Raw genomic sequence first — 22,319 nt, forward strand, 5'->3', positions numbered from 1 at the left:
TACAAATTTTGCGCGTGTTCGCAATCTACTCATGATTTTTGTAAGAATGTTTAGTATCGTCGAAAGCGTCTATCGTTCTGAAATCCTCGTTATGTGAGGAGCATTTTAATAAATTATTTTTAATCCGTGTATTATTTCTATAATATGATTGTTTCAGTCTGGCTCTTGCCACAGACAGTACTGTAACTATCGGAACCATCGATGAAATCCAGAAATTGCACATCAGGACTGTTCCTCTTGGGGAATCTCCAAGAAGAATTACTTACCAAGAAGCAACACAGGTTTGTTTTAGTCATTTATTGCACGTTCGTCTTTATTAAATGGACATTCAAAATTGTTTAAAATTTAATTTTTGTACCACGTTATTTCGAAACACCGTAAAAAGAGGTATATATGCATATATAAATATATATATATATATATATATATATAGTTGGATAATTTATATAGCGCCATTTTTGTGAGAATCACCTCAAGGGCGCTGTACAATTAATAAATATCCCAGTACGTCTTGCAGGTACAGAGCGCATGGACGGTTGGGATTCTAGTTTCTCGTTTTCAATTAAGATCAATAAAAAATTATAACAGATAGGAGCTAGATTACAGGACGTCTTGCGGCTACAAAGCGCATAGACAGTTAGAAATTTAGCCCCCATTTTAAAAATTGACAAATAAATTTAGTGTTTAAATGATACTAAAAAAAAAATAATAATAATATGAATAGTAAAAAGAAGTAAGATTACAACACGCCTTGCAGCTACTAAGCGCATAGACAATTGGAATTCTAGACCCCATTTACAAAATTTAGGTATTTTAAAGTTGATATATGAAAGCTAGATAACCAATCATCGTGCAGCTACAAAGCGCATGGACGAGTGGAATTCCAGCAAAGTTAGAATGATATCAATAAATTTACAAAAAATAGAGCATAGTAGTAAGTTTGTCAAGTGTTCTTGCCAAGAAGTAAGCAATAAAAAACTAAATAAATAAAGCACTGTATCAACTCCATGGTTAACAAAGGGAGATAGATGTCCGAAGAGAACCTTTTGTAGACAGTAGGTAGATGCCGTCACCATGTGGTCCACTGACTGGGGGATTAGGCCTATTGTTCCAACGACTTGGTGTCCATTTTGGTCCGTATTATTTCATTTTATGAGACGCAACATTCCTGTTCAATTAACTTTTTTACATGAATTTTACACAAACGCGTGTATGAGCGGTTTGATTTATTATTTTTTACGTTATTAGAAGGCAGATATTGTAAACAAGTTAAAAATAAATCACTAATATAGAATGTGAATCAAGGTTTCGAACCTCGGATCCAGGAGTCCGCAACATTAGCCGCGGGTCCACAACCCAGTTCATATTGTTCAAAACAGGTATAACCAACCACGATTGTATTATCCCAAGACCTTCGGTGTCATCACGATGCGTCTGGACGTGCTGGACGGGGGAGGGGGCGCCAGTGTCGCGCGGGCCTCAGCCTCCACCCTCAGTGCATCCTCTTCAGGGGGCTCAGGCCTGGTGCCCCCATGCCCTAAGGCCCTGCAGCCCGGCACGGAACAGGAGGTCCACAACCTGCTCATCATCGACCACCACACATTTGAAGGTACCATTTTAAATATACGGATATGTTGCGGTTTTGGTAGATATATCTTCATAAAATTCCATAGTCAATGAAGTTGAAAATGTTGTAAACAATTTACAAGCCCTGAAGGAGGTCAAATTAAACTAATTAAAACCAAACCTAGAAATTATATTGATATTTTTATTAAAATCATTATACGGATATGTATATATTTGGACAATTTCAACATAGATTACGCTGTTGAGAATATAAAAGCCTAGGGATTTACAGAGCTTATGACCTGTCGTCAGCTAAGTTAAATGATTAATATATACACTGCATAACATTCCCCACACTGCCTATAGGAAATATAATGCATATCTAAAAAAAAATATGCCGTAGTATTATTTTGGTAAATTTAATATTTCTGTCAAAAATTATTGGGTTTGAATTATTTAAAATGTTGCCCTATTCTGCTATTTTTTCATGTTGAATTATGAGGTTTTATTAATAAATTATAATTTAAGAAATAATGTATGTTTTCCAATATATTTTTTAATATTTTATCAGTAAATTCATAATTATAAATTAATTAATTATTTTAATACTTTTTTTTTTAAAATTGGTTTATGAAAATTTTTTAGAATGTGCAAAATTGAAGAAAGACATCATTAGTCTTAAATTGGGTGAAATCAGGACTGAGTGCTTGTCAAACACTAGTTTTACAAAATTGTTTTTTTTTTGCAATGCAGTTCTCCATTCTCACCAACTGATGCCGAGTGAATACGCTTTATCTATGGTCTCGTGCAAGTTGGGAGATGACCCTAACCATTATTACGCTGTCGGAACAGCTATAATCAACCCCGATGAAGCTGAACCCAAACAGGTAAGGAAAACATATGTATCTGCATAAATAATTTCATTGCTATTATGTATCTTCGAGCTTTTGCAAAAAAAGTATAATACATAAAAACAAAAAATAAACCATCGCGCCCTTTCTCCGCAGGGGTAGGTTGAGATGATAGAACTCCACACCACTCTGTTCCTCCACATTCTGTATTTTCTCATGCTTTTCTCGGCAATGTATCCTATAGAATACATGAGTTCATTTTTTCTCACTAAAACACGAGCAAAACTGCTCTACTATATTTTTTATTCTTAACAGCATTGTGACAATTATTCATAATTAAATTAGATTGAAACAAAAAAAAAATTTTTGGGATTCTGAAGCCTTTTCAACCATCAAATGTGTAAAAAAAATATTTTTTCCTTCATGGGTGAGGATTTATGTCTTTTATATTTTTTTTTTACTAAAAAAGTTGTCACTCCTCATACTGTTTATTCTATTGTTGCACACCACATACTAAAGACCATATCTTTCGTGGCTGAAATATAGTCAATGCAACCATATTTACTTAAAAACAGGGGGGATGAGGACAGTGTTTCGCGACAGTGTCCACTGTTGGCATATGGCCGTGCTCGTACTTGGACGGTTAAATCAAATATTAAAAAAAAAAAAATAATAATCCGCCTCATGGTCAAAATGGTCAGCATAATTGTCTACCATCCGAGAGATGCGATTCCCGGCATGGTCGACATGAAGTATTTATTTTAAAACATTGGAATATTTCAGAGTCTGAAGCGGAAGACTGGTCATCTTTCCTTGGATACGCTGCGGTTGGTGTATACCAAAGCAGTGCCCTATCCACCATGAGGTGCAAAAAGGGGAATGATGACGAGAATGCTTTTTTTCAGAGATGCACATCTAAATAAAATTATTTTTTAAACTATTATTTTTGTTTGTTCTAGGGACGCATATTGTTATTTCACTGGTCAGAAGGCCGGCTGATTCAAGTTGCGGTAAATACAATCAAAGGAGCTTGTTTCACTCTGGTGGAATTCAATGGCAGGCTATTGGCCAGTATCAACAGTACTGTAAGTAAATATCTCGACTCCGATAAAATAGTCTACTCAAAAAATCTGTATAAGTATACAGAATAAATTATAGACAAAACTCTCATATCATAAAAATATACATAATTCTTGCTTTACAATTAAACCACTTGATGAATTCATGACACACACATTTATTTGAATGGGGCCATTCAGTCTACGATCTAGAGAAATTTATTACAACAAAAATGTAGTACCTAGAGATTATAAGATTTTTTGTATTAATAAACCATTCTTATTAAATATTTAAGTATGAATGTTTTATTTTCAGGTGAGATTATTCGAATGGACTTCTCAGAAAGAGTTAAGATTGGAATGCAGTCATTTTAATAACATAATGGCTTTGTATTTGAAAGTTAAGGGTGATTTTATACTTGTTGGTGATATCATGAGATCCATGACACTGCTGCAGTACAAACAAGTGAGTTTTCCTTTTGTCTTAACTGTAGATATCATTTGGTGTTTTGGGTTCATTCGTGTTATCGCATAAACCTCTAGACTGGCGCTTTCTGTCAAATCGTCGCTACACATGCTATGTGAGCTTCTCCTCTCGTGAGCCTCGAGAACAAGCATCGCCGCGAGACTGTCGAGATACAGTCTCGCGGCAAAGATTCTTGTTTGATTCGACCAGAAAAAAATAGTCCAACTCTTGCGCTTGGAGAATGACTTTACATCCTAAATGTTAGTGGTTATGTAATTTTAAATGTTGACATAGTTTCAATGTCTTTTATATATCAACCGTGCTCAGGACAAAGGCTTCAAACCACAATTATAGAAAAAGCACTTTCATTATTTCAAATATGTTTTAAACCAATTCTACCATAAGGATTTGAACTGCAAACACCTATTGACTTAAATCCTTTTGCCAGTTTGTGTATATGACCTACGCAATAGGGAAATATCGTTTTTTTTACATTTTCAAATTAACAAGGGTCTATGAAATACTGTCAAGAAAAAAAAATTGTACTTAGCATAAAATATATTTTTAAATTTATAATTTTACATTCCTGCAAAAACGGTTCATTGCTTTGACCACGCCCCTATATGTCACGATTCGGTTAAATTTTGAACTTAGTGACCGTTTAAATAGAATGTATCTTGGCGTCACAATTGTCAAAGCCAAACATGTCGCGTTTTCGTGAAGACATATGTTATACAATTTCATTTTAAAAATGATGTATGAAAACATTTCTCCGCAACGCGGATTGTTGCGGATTGCAACCGCAATCAATAATTTTTCTAAATCCTTTTCAAATATTTTTATCGGTATTCGTAGTATGTGATCTTTCCCTATTAGTTCAAAACACATTTGAAATAATAAAACCGCTTTTTTCAGAATTGTGGTTTGAACCTTTGGTCCTGAACACGGTCAATATGGTGTAAACGTATGTTTGAATACTACTTATATCCCCTTGTTATTTCAGATGGAGGGAACGTTTGAGGAGATAGCCAGAGACTACAGCCCTAATTGGATGACTGCAGTAGAAATATTGGACGACGATACATTCCTCGGAGCGGAAAATAGTTATAATATATTTGTTTGCCAAAAAGATGGGTGAGTTTTTAAAACACATTCATATTCCATACAATGTTTATTTATAACTTTGAACCGGGTTGTGGTCCCGCTGTAGTATTGTGGATACTCGGCATAACAACCCATCTCATGTTTGAAGCACCACGGTGCTTGCAATGTCAATATAATTTTATGTGTTTGAGTTTACTGCTGCCCATTGATGGGTTAGAGTTGCCCACTGTTGAGGGCAACGCATTATTAGCTTAATATGAGATTCAGTTACCATATGTTTCTATTGTTGTTGTTATTATATGTCAGTGCAAAGTGTGTAGATTTTACTTTGGTTTTTATATACGTATTGCATAATCAGACAAAAATAATTTTATTTTAGAATGTGTGAAACTGGACTCTTTCGAGGTTTCTCTTACCTAGTTCTGCACCAACTGAATTGAAGATTACAAAAAATTATAATAGAGCTCCTTTATAACAAGAAATGGGATTGGCTGTGGTTTAGAGTCTAAACTTTAGACCAACAAATAGTTTGGATTATCGCAGTAAAAAGTACATTACAAATTACAACAGAGAGGGAAAACATTTTAGAGAAGGAAATATGGAAGTCTAGGCATTTACAGGGCTTATGACCGGTCATTGGCTGGTTTAACATTGACCATTTTGCCTATGTTTGAATATCCATATTTCTTCAACTCTTCTGAAAAGATTCATCTGATTAAATTCCGCTCCATCTCCGTTGTAATCTTGTTAATCTTAATATTACCCTAGGTGTGAAATCCAGTCTTCTGTCTACAAACATTTGGACAAACTCAAAATATTGTACATTACAAATCTCGCAATTTTCTTATTGCGAAATAAGGCATTTAAGTTGCTTTTCCTACCAGGGCTGGTATTCCAAACGCTCTCGTGACCGTATTATTTTGTATGTAAATACACGAGAAAAGCTGTTTTCTCATTCCACGAGTGGTTCAGAATAGCACCCCAGATCTATCACTTGCCACTTTGAATTGACTGTACCTCAGTGGCTTTCAGATTAGCAGACGTTCAGATTACAAAGGTTTGGTTTAGCAAGGTTCTACTGTATTCTTTCAGTCTCTTTCGATGCAGGCTTGATTAGGGAAAGATACAAAACATTGTGAATTCAATTTGATTTAAGAGAAGATAAATATAAATCTGTGCAAAATTTATAAAATAAAATATTCCGCTTTTCAGAGCTGCAACTTCTGACGAAGAGCGTCAGCAGATGAGCGAGATGGGGGCCTTCCATATCGGTGACATGATCAACGTGTTCCGTCACGGTTCCCTCGTTATGCTCCACTCCTCGGCCGATACCACGGCCCCCACAACCAACGCAGTACTCTTTGCCACCGTTTCGGGCGCTATAGGTATACAATCACTCATTAAATAAATACAGTAAAACCTCGTTTTTACGTTCCTCAATTTTACGTTTTCCCACTTTTTACACTGAAATGTTCAGGACCCATTTTTCTTCGTACATTCTCATACAAATATTCCCCCCAATTAAAGTTTTTTTTACATTTTTCATCACTCCGGTTTTACGCTTAAAAATTTTCGGAACTAATTTGATGTCTAAAAGCCAAAATTACGTCGTAATAATTATGCCACCGCGTGTGCCACGCGAATGAAGAATAAGAACAGGTAAACAACTAATAAAAGATAAATTATTGTCTTAACCTAAATTCAAAGCAGGTGCAATGTAATTGACCTTTTTGTTTAATTGTCTTCCTTTAGGGTTAGTCTTAGTTTTCATTTGAACAAAAACGTCATATATTTACTTGTACAAATCATGATACGCAGTTGACAAACGTTTAAAAACAATAAAGTTTTAAAATCATTAAATTAAATTGCGATATTTGAAACATAACAATAGAAACATTTAAAGTTATAAAAAAGATGGTTTAAAAAGTTGTCATAAAAGTGGAAATAATTTTGCCACGATCTTTATGACAGTTGTTTTTAGTGATGCCATAGAAAAAAAGTGATACCGTATAAATAGAATTTCCCAACATTTAGGGGAAAAATTATTTTATATTATTTTATGCAAATTCAAAATTCTATTGTGGTTTTTTTCCATTTACACATAAAATAATTTTAACATGTTTCTAAATTAAATAAAAAAAACAGATAACATAATATTGTATGAAAAAAAAAAATTTTTTTTAATGAAATCATTGAAAATAGGTAAAAAGAGATTGACAATTTCCACTTATCACCATTTTTTTTACCAGCAAATCAATTTTTTTTAATGTAATTCCTATTTTTTCTATGCATTTTTAATTTCCTCACTTTAGCGTTTTCCTCAGTTTTACACTTTTTTTTCTTGCTCCTCTGAAAAACGTAAACAGGGGGTTGTACTGTACATAATTCACTTGATGTTGTTCATGAAAAAAGTATAAATGTCTTATTTTACACACACATTATAAAAGGCTTGTTTTTGCTTTTTAAATCAATTTACGGAGACAGAGTTTCATGTTAGCATTAAAAAAACTGACAAAGTCAATTTGATCGATACATGCTCAGTGATCAGTTATTTCCTATCACTATTGACATTAGTTTGGCAGCTGTCATTTTAATCAAGCTATGTTTTAAGGACTATAGTTATTTATTTTTATGAATTTGTGTCGCTTCAGCTTGTTTTTGTCCAATAGACCAAAACACAAATCTGCAGAAATAGAGCTTTAAAGTATTTTTTACATAATAGGCATAAATAATGACCACAACTTCAGACAAAATTCGTTTAAAAACCCCGTAAACAATTTTTTAAACATGTTTTAAAAATTAAGGCTTTCTCCAAACTCCTGTACACTTAACTCGATTTTGTTAAAAATGGTCTATTGGACAAAAATGAACTAAAGCAACTATAAAAAAAATAAACATTACAATTCATAGAATTAAGAATAGTCCAGAAGGAGCCGTAGAATCATATTTGAATACATCGGACTGTGTCCAATAATTCCCCTACTATGCCTCACTTTCGCCGCGCGCATTTGTGATGCTGCCGCGTAATGTTGCACGGTGGGAAAAAATATAATTATAACACAAATGTAAGGTAAAAAAAAAGCAATCTGTTAATTTCTCTAAAATTTTATTGTGCATGCGGAAATATTGATTGACACAACAGAGTAGATAAGTAAAGGGTCATTTAATAAGAGTAATTGAATTAATGAACTTTAAACTTAAAATATAAAACATTTTTTTTACATATAACAGATATTTTTATATCATGCTAAATAATATTTTATTTTTTAAAGATAATGTCGGTCAAGTGTCCACAATAGAGTTGTTTAATCCGAGATCCAATTTTCATTAGTTCTCATTAGATGAGCAAAGTAGGGTAAAAAAAATTACTACCCTAGCAACACTAACGAAATGTTTATTTTGTTTCTTCCAATCTGACAGATGAAAAAATAATTAAATTTGTAAGTAATGCATTTGTTACATACACATGAAATGTGATTGCATCCTGTTTCTTTAAGATCCTTGCAGTATTTCTACACTTTAAAGGGACAAACACGGCATAGTTGAATTCAAATCAGGAGTTGCGTACTGAGCGACATCTACAAAGAAACTAATGGGTCAAAACGTAAACCCACTCATTTATGAGTGGTTTAGTCGCCTTCTGTTTGATGTGCGTATGCGGTTTCTGGACTATTCTTAATTCTATGTTACAATGTTAGTTTTTTTTAATCCATACATTTGCACGTTTTTATCATCCCGCAGGACTAGTGGCCCAGATTCCCCAGGACCTATACGAGTTCCTCCACTCGCTGGAGGAGAGGCTGACACATACCATCAAGAGTGTGGGCAAGATCCAGCACTCCTTCTGGCGGAGCCTGAACACCGATGTGAAGACGGAACCCTCCGAGGGCTTCATTGACGGAGACCTCATCGAGAGCTTCCTGGACCTCAACCGGGAGACCATGATCGAAACAGTTCAAGGATTACAAGTATGCCTCTTTTCGTATCTTCCTTCTAATTTACGATCGTATAATTGTTAACAATTAAAATACATATTGTCAGTAAAAAATCTAAATGATTAATGCGCCGTAAAGTGAATTTTGCCGTAGTCAGTCAGTTTTTTAAATAAAAAAAATAAGCATAACCTTTTTCTATGTAGGATAAGTACCAAAATCAGATGGCAAATCTAACAATAAATTTGTGAAAATAAATACATGTCGTATGATGTAATCAAAATTTACTTTCATCCCATGGGTGTCGGCTCGTAAGGCGTAGCGTAAAATTCTGAAAACAGGTTGCTCAATGTCAGCTATGGTGACGCATGAATCATTTAGCCTTTTGACCGTCGGATATGTAGAAGCAATAAACATCAATTGTAAAAAAAGGGCATTGCTTCATGTAAAATATACATTTCATTTGTTGGGCAACTGATAAAAAATTAAAACATTTTGATTATAATAATAAAAATACTCAATAGTTTTATTCCACTTTTATTTATAATTTTTTTTTTTATAAATTTTTTACCAGTGACCGGGTTTCGTCGTGACCGACATCGTCAGACATTTTGATTTAGGTATTTTAATGATGGAAAAGCTCTGGGCATACAAGGGGTATAATCTATCATTGACGGGTTTGCTTTATGCTCTGTGTAACATGTGAATTGCTTCAATTCTTCCTGTTGATTTTTGTGAAGTAAAAGCTAAAACCTCAGACGTGGGCGTATTGACTTCCAATAAAATGAAATAAAAAAATATAATCTAATACAATAAATAATTGATATGTAAACAACAAAGCTTTTGGAGTTTAAACTTTTAAATAGTACAACATCTTTGTTACAGATGGATGATGGTAATGGATCTAAAAGGGACGCGACTGTAGATGACTTAATCAAAATCGTGGAAGACCTAACTAGGATACATTAATTTTATATAGCATTTATTCATCATAAGTATGTAATTTAATAATTCTGTTTTGGTGTCGATACTTCTATGTTCCTGTTTTACTCATGTATGTAATATTAAACCAAAATAAGGAACACCATTGTGTATTTTCTTTTCTCTCCCAAACATATACCAAGATTAATTACCAATCTCCGCTTTAAAGATGCAAAATAAAAGATTTCTGAAAAATAACATCTGTTTTAATTTTAAAAATGCAGGATGGTACATACAATCTTAAATACGGCATAACAGAATTATTCAATAAAATAATCGGGGTTGATTAATCCATAATGGGAAATTACATCAATATGGTTAATATGCTAAATAAATTAACAAAAAAGAAAAACATTTACACAAACTTGACATACCAAAACAGTGCAATAATTTTTGGGGCAGTAGTGTTGTAGATTTCAAATTTGATGGACAGTCCCCCTAAAAATAAATGAGAAATTACAAGCCAGGAAGGATTTTTGAAGAACTGGAAATAACATACATATGCATTGTGTATGCATTTTTTTTTTTTTAATTAATAATTTATTCATTATAATCTTTAGTATTTATATTAATACATATATGAGGTTACTACTTGCAAACGCGGCAAAATCTAAAAAAAATATTTAGAATACAACTTTTTACAATAATCATAGGATTGTCAGTTTAAAAAACAGGCTTTATTTGTAAGAACTTGACTTTCAAATTATCGAGTTTGTTACAAACATGGCAACCTCTACTTGAGTATTTTAAAGTTGGAATGTGTAAAATTAAATTTATTATTCACTACTGTTTCTTGACATAATCATTGCTTATTTTTACTGATTGTAATAAAAAATTTAGTTAAAAAAAAAAGTTGGTGAAAAAAAAGGTAAACTTTAAATAAAGGAATATTGATTTTGCCAGGTTTGCAAATAGATTTTAAATATTACACATAATATTTATTAACACAGTAGATAAGGCAGACTTATTTGCAATATTAAAAAAAAAAGTTTATGAGATATTTAAAATACATATAATGTTCATTTGAAAACAAAGCAATATTATTATTATATTATTATGAATGACCACATGTTAAAATCAATAAAGTGAACAAAATACTATAATTATTAAACAGAAATTCTTTAAAAAATAAATGATCCATGCAAATGTACTTATATAGTTTTTAAATGCTCAATAGTATAAAAAAAAAGATGCATAGGAAATAATTGCAATAAATGTTATAAATTATAATATGTATGTGTATTTTTCTATAGTGATTTTAGCTTACATAATATTATATAGGTACAATCTTAAATAACACACATAATTTATTTATTTATAAATTTATTGCAAAAAAATAATATACATACTTAATAACAGGGAATATATATAAAACCAATTAATGTAAAATGAAAACGGAGTGTTCTCTGTTTATGATAGTCTCCATCTAACATGGCACAGCCTGTTGGACTAATGCCCCTACTCAACATAGATTTTCTAGAGATTTGGGCAAGTTCACAGGCATGGGTAGTTCCTGGTTGTGTCACTAAAATTTTATATAATTAAATAAAAATGTAATACTACCTACCATGTGATATATGTATACAGCCAATTTCATCAAACGCCAGAATGATTGAATTAGCTGCGATTATAATTCCATAAGTTTTGGCGCCTTGTTAGTTATGAACCATAGGAGAGCGAAGAGGAAACTAGATGGAGAGTAGTGTGGACCCTCGGACTTTAGGAGTTCGGTTGCTTCAGGTATCGACATTTCAATCACATCTATTAACTCGTCATCAATGCCACCCCCTGGTCAAAGTTTAAATTAGGAATTCATAAATAACATACAAATTATTGACGGTGCACAGGGCATTGGTTTTGGTACTACAGGTGGTTAAAAAAAATTAAACAGCTTTAAGACCTAGACTTGGAAGGCGAGAATTACATTGCGGGGACCTTTCACGATAGATCTATTAGGTGTACAACTTTGCTTCTGCTGTTTTCCTGTAGATGGCTTCAGTGATAAGTAGTGGTCGAAATAAATAAATCGTATAGTCACGCAATAAACTTGGGCATCTGTGAACATAACCTTGTAGAAACATTAGCTGATTGGTGTCTGCATCATAAAGTTATTCTCGATTGAAAATGTCAGTTTACGAGCCAAATTCTCGTAATTTGCGGGGGGTTTTGATTTTCTGCTTCCATATGAAGAAATCTGCGGTCAAGGCTCATCAGATGCTCCCAAATACTGATGGTGAGGCCGCTATTAGTGAAAGAATGTGTCATGAGTAGATTCAACGCTTCAAGAACTGTGATTTTTATGTTTAAGATGACCATAGAGGTGGAATAGAGAAGATTTTCAAAGATGCAAAATGGGGCATTACTTGGTGAAGACTAGTATCAAAGTCAAGAAGAATTGGCCCGATCATTGGGAGTGACTCAACAAGCAATTTCAAAACGCCGCAAAACCATGGGAATGATTCACAAGCAAGGAAATTGGGTGCCGTACGCGTTGAAACCAAGAAATGTTGAAGGGCTTTGTTCGCTTGTGAACATTTCCTTGACAGGCAAAGACGGAAGGGATTTCTGCATTGCGACTAGGAACGAAAAATGGGTCCATTACGATAACCTCAATCGCAGAAAATTTACAGCTCTAAGGTCATGCCCTGTATTTGGTGGTATCAACTCGGCGTAGTGTATTATGAGCTGTTAAAACCAAGTGAAACAATCACAGGCGATCGTTATCGAACGCAATAATTGCGTTTGAGCCGAGAATTGAAAGACAAACGGCCGCAATACAACGAGAGACACGATAAAATAATTTTGCAGCATGACAATGCTCGGCCCCATGTTGCGAATGTGATCAAGACATACTTAGAAACTTTAAAATGGGAAGCCCTACCCCACCCGCCATATTCTCCACACATTCCTCCCTCTGACTAATACTTGTTTCGATCTAATGGCACACGGCCTGGCTGACCAGCAGTCTTATTAAGAAGTAAAAAAATTGGATAGATTCGTGGATTGCTTTAAAAGATAACCGGTTTTTTCAACGCGGGATTCGTACACTGCCCGAAAGATGGGAGAGTAGTGGCCAGCGATGGGCAATACCTTGAATCATAGGTGTAAAACCAGTTTTTTACAATATGGCCTGAATTTCAGAAAAAACTGCAGAAGCAAAGTTATACACCTAATAAATATGTCGCAATGACGTCAGGAGCTTGTTTAGCACTAAAATCCCATCGTTAAGAATAAGCTGCAACCATGTCATTCCGGTATGAGAAATAAAGTGATTACATACCTTGATTAATTTTCATGTCATCTGTAACCTCACAATAGTATAGTGATTGTAAAGATCCTGTAGGGCTAACTCCAGATCTGAAATTTTAAAAATATCCCACATGATTGCTGGAATTATTTGTTTTCTTTCAAAATCTTTATCTGCAGTCAAATTGTTAACAATTGGTTGTTAAATAAAATGACATTATACTTGATATAGAGAATATCAACACTCTCCAAGTGCCAAAGTATGACTTTGATGTAAAATGTATAATTTAAAAAAAAACTTTCATACTATGTCAAATGTTTATCACAACAAAAATATACAAATACATACTGAAGGACAAGGAAAGACGTTTTTATATTTTCGCGACCTTATTTTTTTCCTCATAAATTTGAAGCTATTGCAATTCTTATTAAAACATTAATTATCCTAGAATTATAATATTAGTTTTGTAGCAATATTTTTAGAATAACTAAATTCTAGAAAAAAATAGAAGGCAGAATGGTGAATGCTACAATTTGTAAATTAATCACGTAAATCAGCCAATGATGTGTATTCTGCAGTTATTTGCATGTCATATTTTGAGATATGACGCATATTAGCATTTATCAACTTTATGCAAATTTAAAAATCTAATTAATAACACAGTATGTCAATTGTTTCTAAAGCATAAAATCTGTGTGTCATAATATCTACACTGAGTTTATGCTGAAAAATCTCTAGATATTGTGTTATTGCTTAAAAAATATTATATCTTTTTTTGTGCTAATTATTTTTTTACTGGTCTAATGTAGTAATCTATATTGTTGGTTCAATTCGGGTTCAGTCATAACCGAACCATAGTTTGGAATTTTTGTAGAACATAACCTCATTTTTAACTAATTTTGTTTATTCATTACATTATTATGTCCTTTTTGTTCACTCTACTTAATGGTCGAAACGCTCCGCTATACCTTCGTGAAAGTAGATGTAAGTTCATGACTTACATCTACGTTCGTTCTCAAAGCACCCTCTTGATTCCCATGCAAAATTTCTCCTACTTTTCAAGCTCTACTGTCCATGCAGCACGACTGTAAAATCATAACCCATCTACTATCTGGCAGTAAGATATTTGAGGGTATTAAAAGCAAACTTAGAAATCTCCACCAAAAATGGAAAATAGTTATTGATGTCAAAATAAACTATACATAAAAACCTACCTACCTAAATAATAGCGTAATTAATTAATTATGGATAACTTATATAGCGCCATTTTCGTAATAAAATACCTCAAGGGCGCTTTACATGGTGATTCTATTGTTAAGTTAATTTAATTGAAGCTTTTAAATTTGTAATTTAATTAAAATAATTTATTTTGTTGTCACGTGCTACGGATTTATTCAAATGATTTAGAGAACAAGTGGGTTTTAAGTTTTTTCCGAAACATCACTTCACTTTCACAGCCTCGCACCTCTGCTGGGAGAGCATTCCATGCCATAGGGCCTGCGACCGCAAATGCGCGTTCACCAAATTTAGTGCGCTGTTTGCGTAGAGGTATAATAACTTTTCCTCTCGCCGTAGACGTAGCTGATCTAAGCGTGAGACGCCTGGAATGCATAGTTCCCTTAGATATTCCGGAGCCGAGTTGTGCAGTGACTTATACATAAGCCAACAGAGTTTGTATTCGACCCTCTGTGGAAAACATAGCCAGTGTAGTTCCCGAAGTAGTGGAGTGATATGACTGAACTTAGAGATTCCGAAAATAAGTCTCGCTGCGGCATTCAATACAGATTGTAGGCGAGTCATTTTGTTCATTGGTAGACCTGCATAGATACCATTACAATAATCGACTCTAGACACTACAAACGCATTTATTAATTGACGGGCGGCATCGTAATTCAAAACCGTCTCTAAATCTTGCATTATACTTGACACTGCAAACTTTCAGCATTCTCCATTGAGTTGGTGAAGCATAATTACAAATCTCACAATTCTTTTTTCAAAGTTTTTCACAAATATCTCAGTAACCCCCCCCCCCCCCCCGTTCAATGGAGATTTCAAAGTTTACTTCTAATACCCTTATTTCTACAGTAGCTTTGTTTAAATCATCTCTATAGAAAGATATCCTTTCTCTTTCTTTTTCCATCTCTCCTATTTGCCTTTATTTCCTTTTTTTCCATAGAAGACCATTATGGATATTAATTTACTTATAAATACATATTGCCAGTTTTATTTTAGTTTCAATTTTTTTCACATACGTAACGAAACTAAAAAAAAACTTTTTATTTTGTTGGTTGGTTGGAAGAAATTGCCGATTAAAAATAAACCCATCAATGTGCAGAGTTAAATAAATAATACGGGCTTTCTATCTGTGTCAAAACATCTTTCAATCTTTACTAAAGAATCGAGTTTTATTATTTGAAAAACCTGATTCATCACGGTCACTTGTATTGAGGTGTCATTGTGACATACTGACTCTCAAAAGAAAATTGATGGTGAAAAGACCCATTTGTAAAAAAACCTAATATCATTCTCATTTATAATAAACTTTGTCATTTGTGAACGTTTTTATTTTTAGTATATCCCGTAATGAATATTTCCTGAAAGTTTAATTAACCTAGCCGAATAATGTCAAAACTCAAAAGCAATTTTTTCCAAAATTATGATCATTATTCTTGTGGCTTAGTTTGTTTTACCACCAAGACGGCAAATTATTTTATACACAAAAAATGAAATCAGAATAAGGGCTTCCATTTGAGACTTGAAATTTTGAGAGTCTCGAGATGTTTTCAATTTTGAGACTCAAGAGACGCCGGTATCGAAATTTCGAGACCAGTAGTACGACAGTTTAGGGGGTACAGAACGCGTTGTTAGCACGTAATATACCTACCAACTAAAAAATATAACGATGACAACTCCATATTACATAATATAATAATGAAAATGACAGGCGCCGTGGTGCAGTTGGTAAGACAGCTAACTGTGAAACTAGCGTCGCGGGTTCGATTCCCGTCAGTTGCGAGAAAAAAATCCAAGAAAGAATTTTTCTCAATTGGTCTGGGTGTTGTGTAGTTTTCATAACTTCTTTCCTTATTGAATTTCCCACCTGCTGACAAGCCTCTATAAAAGATTTTTAGTGGGTTATTCCTTTTAAAAAAACATGGAATTTTTCAATCTTAGTGCTAACGCAGGCAAATTAAGAATCAAAAGCAAAAACAAACCGGCCAGGTCAAAACTGCCGTGAAAAACCGTTATTGAGGTAAAGCGTAAGGATATCTGTTTTGCTTGCTCCATTGATGAAAGGACATCATGATGAGAATATAGCAGATTACCTAAGAAAGGACATCATGATGAGAATATAGCAGATTACCTAAGAAAGGGACATCATGATGAGAATATAGCAGATTACCTAAGAAAGAACAGCATTCTAATATACCATATCTATACAACCCCACTCAGTATATGATTGATCGAGGTATATTTGAAAAACCACATTACATACATTATTTACGCAAATTGCTTGCAGCACTTTTTGTAAAGCTTGCAGCGCTTGTGCGCCTTACCAAAATACTATTTCAGTCAAAACACCCCCTGTAGTTTGTTTCTTCAGAAAACTCCTCCATAATCTCATATAGGAGACCCTCGTGACACACTATGTGTCCAATCCATCAAACACATCCTTCGGAGATGGAGTTTAGCAGATGCCTCCTTCCTTCAACTCTACTAAGAACCTCACCATTCGCGATGCGGTGTCTCCATGAAATTCCTAGAATGATTCTATGGGACCACATTTTGAAAGCCTCTAGACTCTTTTTGTCTCTTTCAGATAGGCACCATGTCTCGCAGCCTTAACAAGGAGTTTGCGTAGTTTCAGGTCTACATTATTTGCTACATAGTTCTACATCAAATACGATAAAATTATTTAACTAGTTATTGATTTAAGAATATTTTTATGTTAGGCTATTGTGATATATGTGTGTCTGTTTATATGGAGATAATTGGATGGTATGTTTTGTATTCATTTTTATAAATAGTATGCAAAAATGTGATTTATTTACTACATGATAATATAATATGGAAACTTCACTGGTCCATTAGAGTTAAGTCTAACTTTTTATACTATAAAACTATGTAATTGTACTGTATTTTTCCTGAATAAAAGAAAATAAAAAAATAAATGCCCTTTTTTTTATACAAATTATCGTTAGTATCGAATAGTTTCGAAAAGTCTCAAAATTTCAAGACTCGGCCTCTGAGTCTCATCTCAGTCTCGAGACTCAAATTTGTGTTGAGACTGGAAGCCCTAATCATAACCTGTATTTCATGATCAGCTCCAAGGAGTCTAAGGATACTTTGTACCCGCATTCTTCAGACACTTCTTCCTGCGCAATCTCATCCAAGGATTTATCTTTGTCCACAATCCCAGCGCAGAATTCCAGAGAAATACCGAGAGATGGCGGATACTTGCTCGTGTCAATTACCCCGCTCTTTCTTACCTCATTAGGAACTGAATTGTAGTAGATGGCTAAAACCGAATAAACAGCAATTTAAATGAGATGTAAAACCAGTCAAAATAATATTCATAATTTAGGGGGGTTAAAAACAAAAATACCACTGTCCATGATCATTGTTATTTGGAAAACCAACAAACTACTAGCGAAATGACGATTTTGCGCACTTAAAATGAACAGTCTTTCGCTACTTGTTATACCATGCACGAAATGCACATTTTTCATGTTTTTAGTAGTAAACCTAAAAAAAATGGTCGCCAAAATTCTGTAGGAATAAAGAAGTTTTTAAAAAAAGCCCCACTATCAGCGATCTACCGATTTTTCCACAGACCGAAATTGTAATTCGCGGTCCCTATGTACCAACATTATTTAGATGGAGATTGGAAATGCTGAATGACATACTATTCTGATCAGTACACAAAAAATATTTTGATGGAGATTGGCAATGCTGACAACATATTGTTCTGATCAGTAGAGCACAAATTATGGCTTGCATGTACTAACTTTTTATGTTTTTCTAGCACCATTTTTTAACATAATGATTTACGACTAAAAGAAATCGCCCCAAAATTGAATTATTTGGGTAAATCATAGCAATAGCCTATTTTCTTTTTTTAAAATCATGTCAAAATATCTATAAATCAAAATCATGAAGATTTAAACATTTGCTAGATTGGACCAGACACTAAAACATTAAAAATCACTTTGGTATTGGGCTTCCACCTTTCAAAACGTCTAAATTTTTATTTAAAAAAAAACATTAATTTATAGAGAAATCATTTATGTACCTTACTTAAATTGGGCTATGTATAGCGTGTGAGCTCGCCAATTTATGACAGTAAAATTTTTATTGTCTTTGAATTTCCTAGAGTCTTAACCGTCGAAAAAAAAGAAGATTGCAAATAAAATCAACAGACAATGGAAATTTGATGTGTATTATTTTAATAGATTGTTTATAACAGAAAAATACATAGAGAAATATGCATTTCTATTTTTTGTAATAAAAACAGTATAGTAAATTCGAATAAATAAAAATACGCTTTATATTAACAATATTAATTCAAATGCAAAAATAACATTGAATACTTGAAAAATAAATATTACTGAGTGTTACAAACATAATTTAAAAAACGGATAGCGATTAAAAGTAAAAACTATCTTTAGTTTAATTCTTATAGCGATAAATACATAAACATTATAAAACAGGAGTTATACAAATACAAAAATAATATTGTAACTAGGCGGCTACCTACACGGTTAAATTTTGAAACACCACGCAATTTCTTATCTCGGCTACGCTATGTAAAATGAAAAAAAAATATTTAAATTAATAATTTCATCACGTCATGAAGTCGCCCCTGGGTAGCGCCTGCTAACGTCAATCAGCAAAAACATCCTCGTTTTAATTACAATATTTCGGCTACGCCATAAATCTCTTTTTTTAAATAATTTTTCACGTCACAAAGTCGCCCCTGGGTAGCGCCTGCTAACGTCAATTAACAAAAACATCCTCGTTTTAATTACAATATTTCGGCTACGCCATAAATCTCTTTTTTTAAATAATTTCTCACGTCACAAAGTCGCCCCTGGGTAGCGCCTGCTAACGTCAATCAACAAAAACATCCTCGTTTTAATTACAATATTTCGGCTACGCCATGAATCTCTTTTTTCAAATAATTTCTCACGTCCCAAAGTCGCCCCTGGGTAGCGCCTGCTAACGTCAATCAACAAAAACATCCTCGTTTTCATAACAGTATTTCGGCTACGCCATGAATTTCTTATAAAAAATGTCAAAACGTCACAAAGCCACTCTCTGAGTGTCGCTACTGACATCATTTACAAAAACATAATTATTTGTGCTTTTTTCAGGTACGCAACATATTTTTTAAATACACCTACCTAACCGATAAAATACTATTAGTAATTAAACCAAGGTGTGCTTTAAAGTTCCGTATGGCCAAATAATATTATTTATTATTAGAATATTATTGACATGTAGTTCAAGCATTGCTGCATTCACGTTGCTTTACTTCTGAGAGCTCAACTGCTATGTTTTTCTATGGTTATGTTAATGTCATCTGTCATGTATTGGCGAGCTCACAGGCTATACTTACGCCCTTAAATTTAATAAGCATTACAGATAAAGAAATAGTATTATCTATACGATGTATCTATAGATGCATCTTTTACCATCAGACGGGGGTCTGTCTGATCAGGAGATTTTATTAAATAAATTATCGTTATTATTCTTTTATATCTAAATACCAAATTATGTATTTTATTAATTAAATATACATGATTTGGTCGTAATGTATTCCTCACTGGGAAATATCAAGATGTTAACCCGTAGACCGGTAATGCATCCAGTATGCACCATCAAAACTCGAAACCCATAGACTCCGGGTTAAACTCGGATTAGCAGACCTATTTTGGTACAATCATATTCAAAGTTTTAAAAAAAACTAACACTTTTGTTCATGTCATCACGAACGTTGCAATAGAAAAAAAAACATGAATAATTTTATTAACGTGTTTGATCGATGGGAAAAATATTATTGATTAATAAACTATCATAAATACAAAGTGGGCGAGCAAGATTATATTATAATATTTACCTGGACGAAATTGTTTCACCATCACTAGGCTTTTACGTGTTAGGTTGTAAATTATAATAGCAACGCTGTCATGAACTTCTAAGATATCCCACGACTTGGCAATTTCATTCTGGGTGTAATTTACTTTAAGTAACTTCAAGTAGTCAGAACTCTTCAACGGAGACACCAAAACATCTTTCACGTCTTGCATTTTTGCAAATTTGTATTTTCTTCAGAGACAATGTAGAACTATGATTTTCTTCAGAGATAACTATTACTAGTTCATAGATCTGACACTTAGTACTACGGCGCCGTAACAACTATTTGACGTTTAGGTATAATAACACATTCCTATTGGTCAAATTTTGTATTTGCGCTATTTCACGTTGGCGCTTATTTCCCTCGAAACAAAAATCCGCGGGAAATTCAAAACTTTCCCTAAAAGTTTTTACAGCTCATAGCTTGATCATGAGTAATAGTTAAAAATCAGAAGTATTCACTTTTTTTCAAATTGTTACTTTTACCACGGATTTTTAATTAATACTACTGATCAAGCTACAAGTTTATATTATGAAGGAATTAAAGCTTCTCTATCATTAATGCTGCTGCATTTCGAAAATAATGAGTTCTAAGTTTTGGGAATTGATTGGGAACACATAAAATTTAATAAAAATCTTACTTTCCTTTTTTGTGATTTAAAAGTGAATTCACCACATTTAACAACAAACTTTTTTAAAGCAAACTTGTCCTAACACTGATCATTAATGGTGAAAAGGCTTTGAAGACAGAGGAGATGAAAAAAAAGACACTTTATGTGGAACATGATTTTTTACTATAGAGACACTACTATACTCCGTTTGCCGACCCTTCTTTTTATGTCATCAATGAAGCGGAATAAAAATCAAACAAAAAAAAAGTTTTATAGTCAAACTTTCCCCCTTGGTTCAAATTCTCTCGAATCATGATGTCCGGCAAGTATGTTTTCTCTTAACGTTTGAGGGCCCTTTACTTTGCGATCAAACTGATACAAAATATACTTTAAATTCAACCTTTTATACACGATAAAAAAAATTGTTTTCAGCACGGGTTGTCTAAAGAAGTGCGACTGAATTAATAGATTAAAGATCTTGTGTACACCATGCACGTGCATTGCAAAAATGTATTTTATACACCCTTGTCTAATTCCCTCCCAGATAACAATTTAAACTTGCCTCGAGCTTGTATCAAGTTTGAAGTATCAAGAGTTCAAGCCTGACCCTAGTTTGAGATTGCAACTCTGTAAACTTGAGGCAAGTTTAAAGCAAACTTCCTAGTTGCCATCCAACAAACTTGCATGATGTTTGTTTTTTTCAAAAAAACAAACATCATGCAAGTTTGGATTTATTTGGTAAAAAAAAACAAAAAATACAAAAAAAAAACAAAAAAAAAACACAAACAAAATAATTATATTTAAAAATATTAATATTAAATAAAATATCTTGTTATTATTACTCAGTATATTTATTTAGAATAAATAATAAAAATACGGGCTATTTTTGCCAAGAAAGTCAGATGATGTGATGTCAGATGATGTGATGTCAGATGATGTGATGTCAAATAATTCATGTCAATTGACTGGAGATCATAGTCCGGTGCATTCTTTTGTCTCTCAACTCTCAACAAATAAATAAAACTGTTTTATGATTTACTAGCTTTTCGACTAGCGGGATTTCTCATGGTAAAAATTATTCGATATTCAAATCAAAATTTGTTGCAACAAAGGGAAAACATTTTGGGAAGGAAATATGGAAGTCTAGGTATTCACTGGGCTTATGTACTGTCGTTGGCTGGTTGAAGTGGCCACTTTACAAACTGTGTAACATTAAGCGTTCTGCCTATGTTTAAACATCTTCACTTCCTCAACTCTTCCATCTGTTAACTTTTGTGAAGTATAAGAGCCTCTGAGGTTAAAGTATTGGTTTATTATATCGATATATTATCAACAGCTTTTTCGTTCTGTAAATAAAACATAATTC

General features: G+C 33.2%; 2 protein-coding genes and 1 long non-coding RNA gene across 3 annotated transcripts in view; 1 reads left to right on the forward strand and 2 right to left on the reverse strand.

Annotated features, from left to right (window-relative positions):
* Positions 1–10,064, forward strand: part of pic (DNA damage-binding protein pic) — a 27,499-nt gene extending 17,435 nt beyond the window's left edge. The window contains exons 15-23 of the mRNA XM_088224626.1: positions 158–281; positions 1,411–1,609; positions 2,320–2,453; positions 3,377–3,502; positions 3,792–3,941; positions 4,945–5,075; positions 6,258–6,430; positions 8,787–9,013; positions 9,863–10,064. Coding sequence (XP_088080752.1) covers positions 158–281; positions 1,411–1,609; positions 2,320–2,453; positions 3,377–3,502; positions 3,792–3,941; positions 4,945–5,075; positions 6,258–6,430; positions 8,787–9,013; positions 9,863–9,946 — 1,348 coding nt within the window. The 3' untranslated portion in view covers positions 9,947–10,064. The remainder of the gene's footprint in view (positions 1–157; positions 282–1,410; positions 1,610–2,319; positions 2,454–3,376; positions 3,503–3,791; positions 3,942–4,944; positions 5,076–6,257; positions 6,431–8,786; positions 9,014–9,862) is intronic.
* Positions 9,501–20,622, reverse strand: LOC148282765 (uridine diphosphate glucose pyrophosphatase NUDT14-like). The gene is made up of 6 exons (XM_088224628.1): positions 20,326–20,622; positions 17,514–17,724; positions 13,239–13,315; positions 11,526–11,746; positions 10,333–10,396; positions 9,501–10,145 (listed from the first exon to the last, which is right to left on the reverse strand). Exons 1-4 carry the CDS (start codon positions 20,513–20,515, stop codon positions 11,586–11,588), a joined length of 639 nt encoding a protein of 212 aa, XP_088080754.1. The 5' UTR covers positions 20,516–20,622; the 3' UTR covers positions 9,501–10,145; positions 10,333–10,396; positions 11,526–11,585.
* Positions 15,333–16,719, reverse strand: LOC148282766 (uncharacterized). Its single transcript, XR_015822026.1, has 2 exons — positions 16,609–16,719; positions 15,333–16,569 (listed from the first exon to the last, which is right to left on the reverse strand). It is a non-coding gene; the product is annotated as an uncharacterized LOC148282766 (long non-coding RNA).
* Positions 20,623–22,319: the final 1,697 nt, after the last annotated feature.

This window comes from Micrasema longulum, unplaced genomic scaffold (genome assembly GCF_059751315.1).
Source record: "Micrasema longulum isolate JH-2025_06_02 unplaced genomic scaffold, ASM5975131v1 h1tg000299l, whole genome shotgun sequence".
Lineage (NCBI taxonomy): Eukaryota > Metazoa > Arthropoda > Insecta > Trichoptera > Brachycentridae > Micrasema > Micrasema longulum.

What these genes read in the sequence shown, in the direction of transcription:
- LOC148282765 (XM_088224628.1), bottom strand. Translation starts at nt 20,515, where the DNA reads ATGCAAGACGTGAAAGATGTTTTGGTGTCTCCGTTGAAGAGTTCTGAC. An exon ending in GGTGAAACAATTTCGTCCAG is followed by an intron (nt 17,725 to 20,325) that starts GTAAATATTATA and finishes ATTCGGTTTTAG; the next exon opens with CCATCTACTACAATTCAGTT. An exon ending in TGACATGAAAATTAATCAAG is followed by an intron (nt 11,747 to 13,238) that starts GTATGTAATCAC and finishes AACTTTGACCAG; the next exon opens with GGGGTGGCATTGATGACGAG.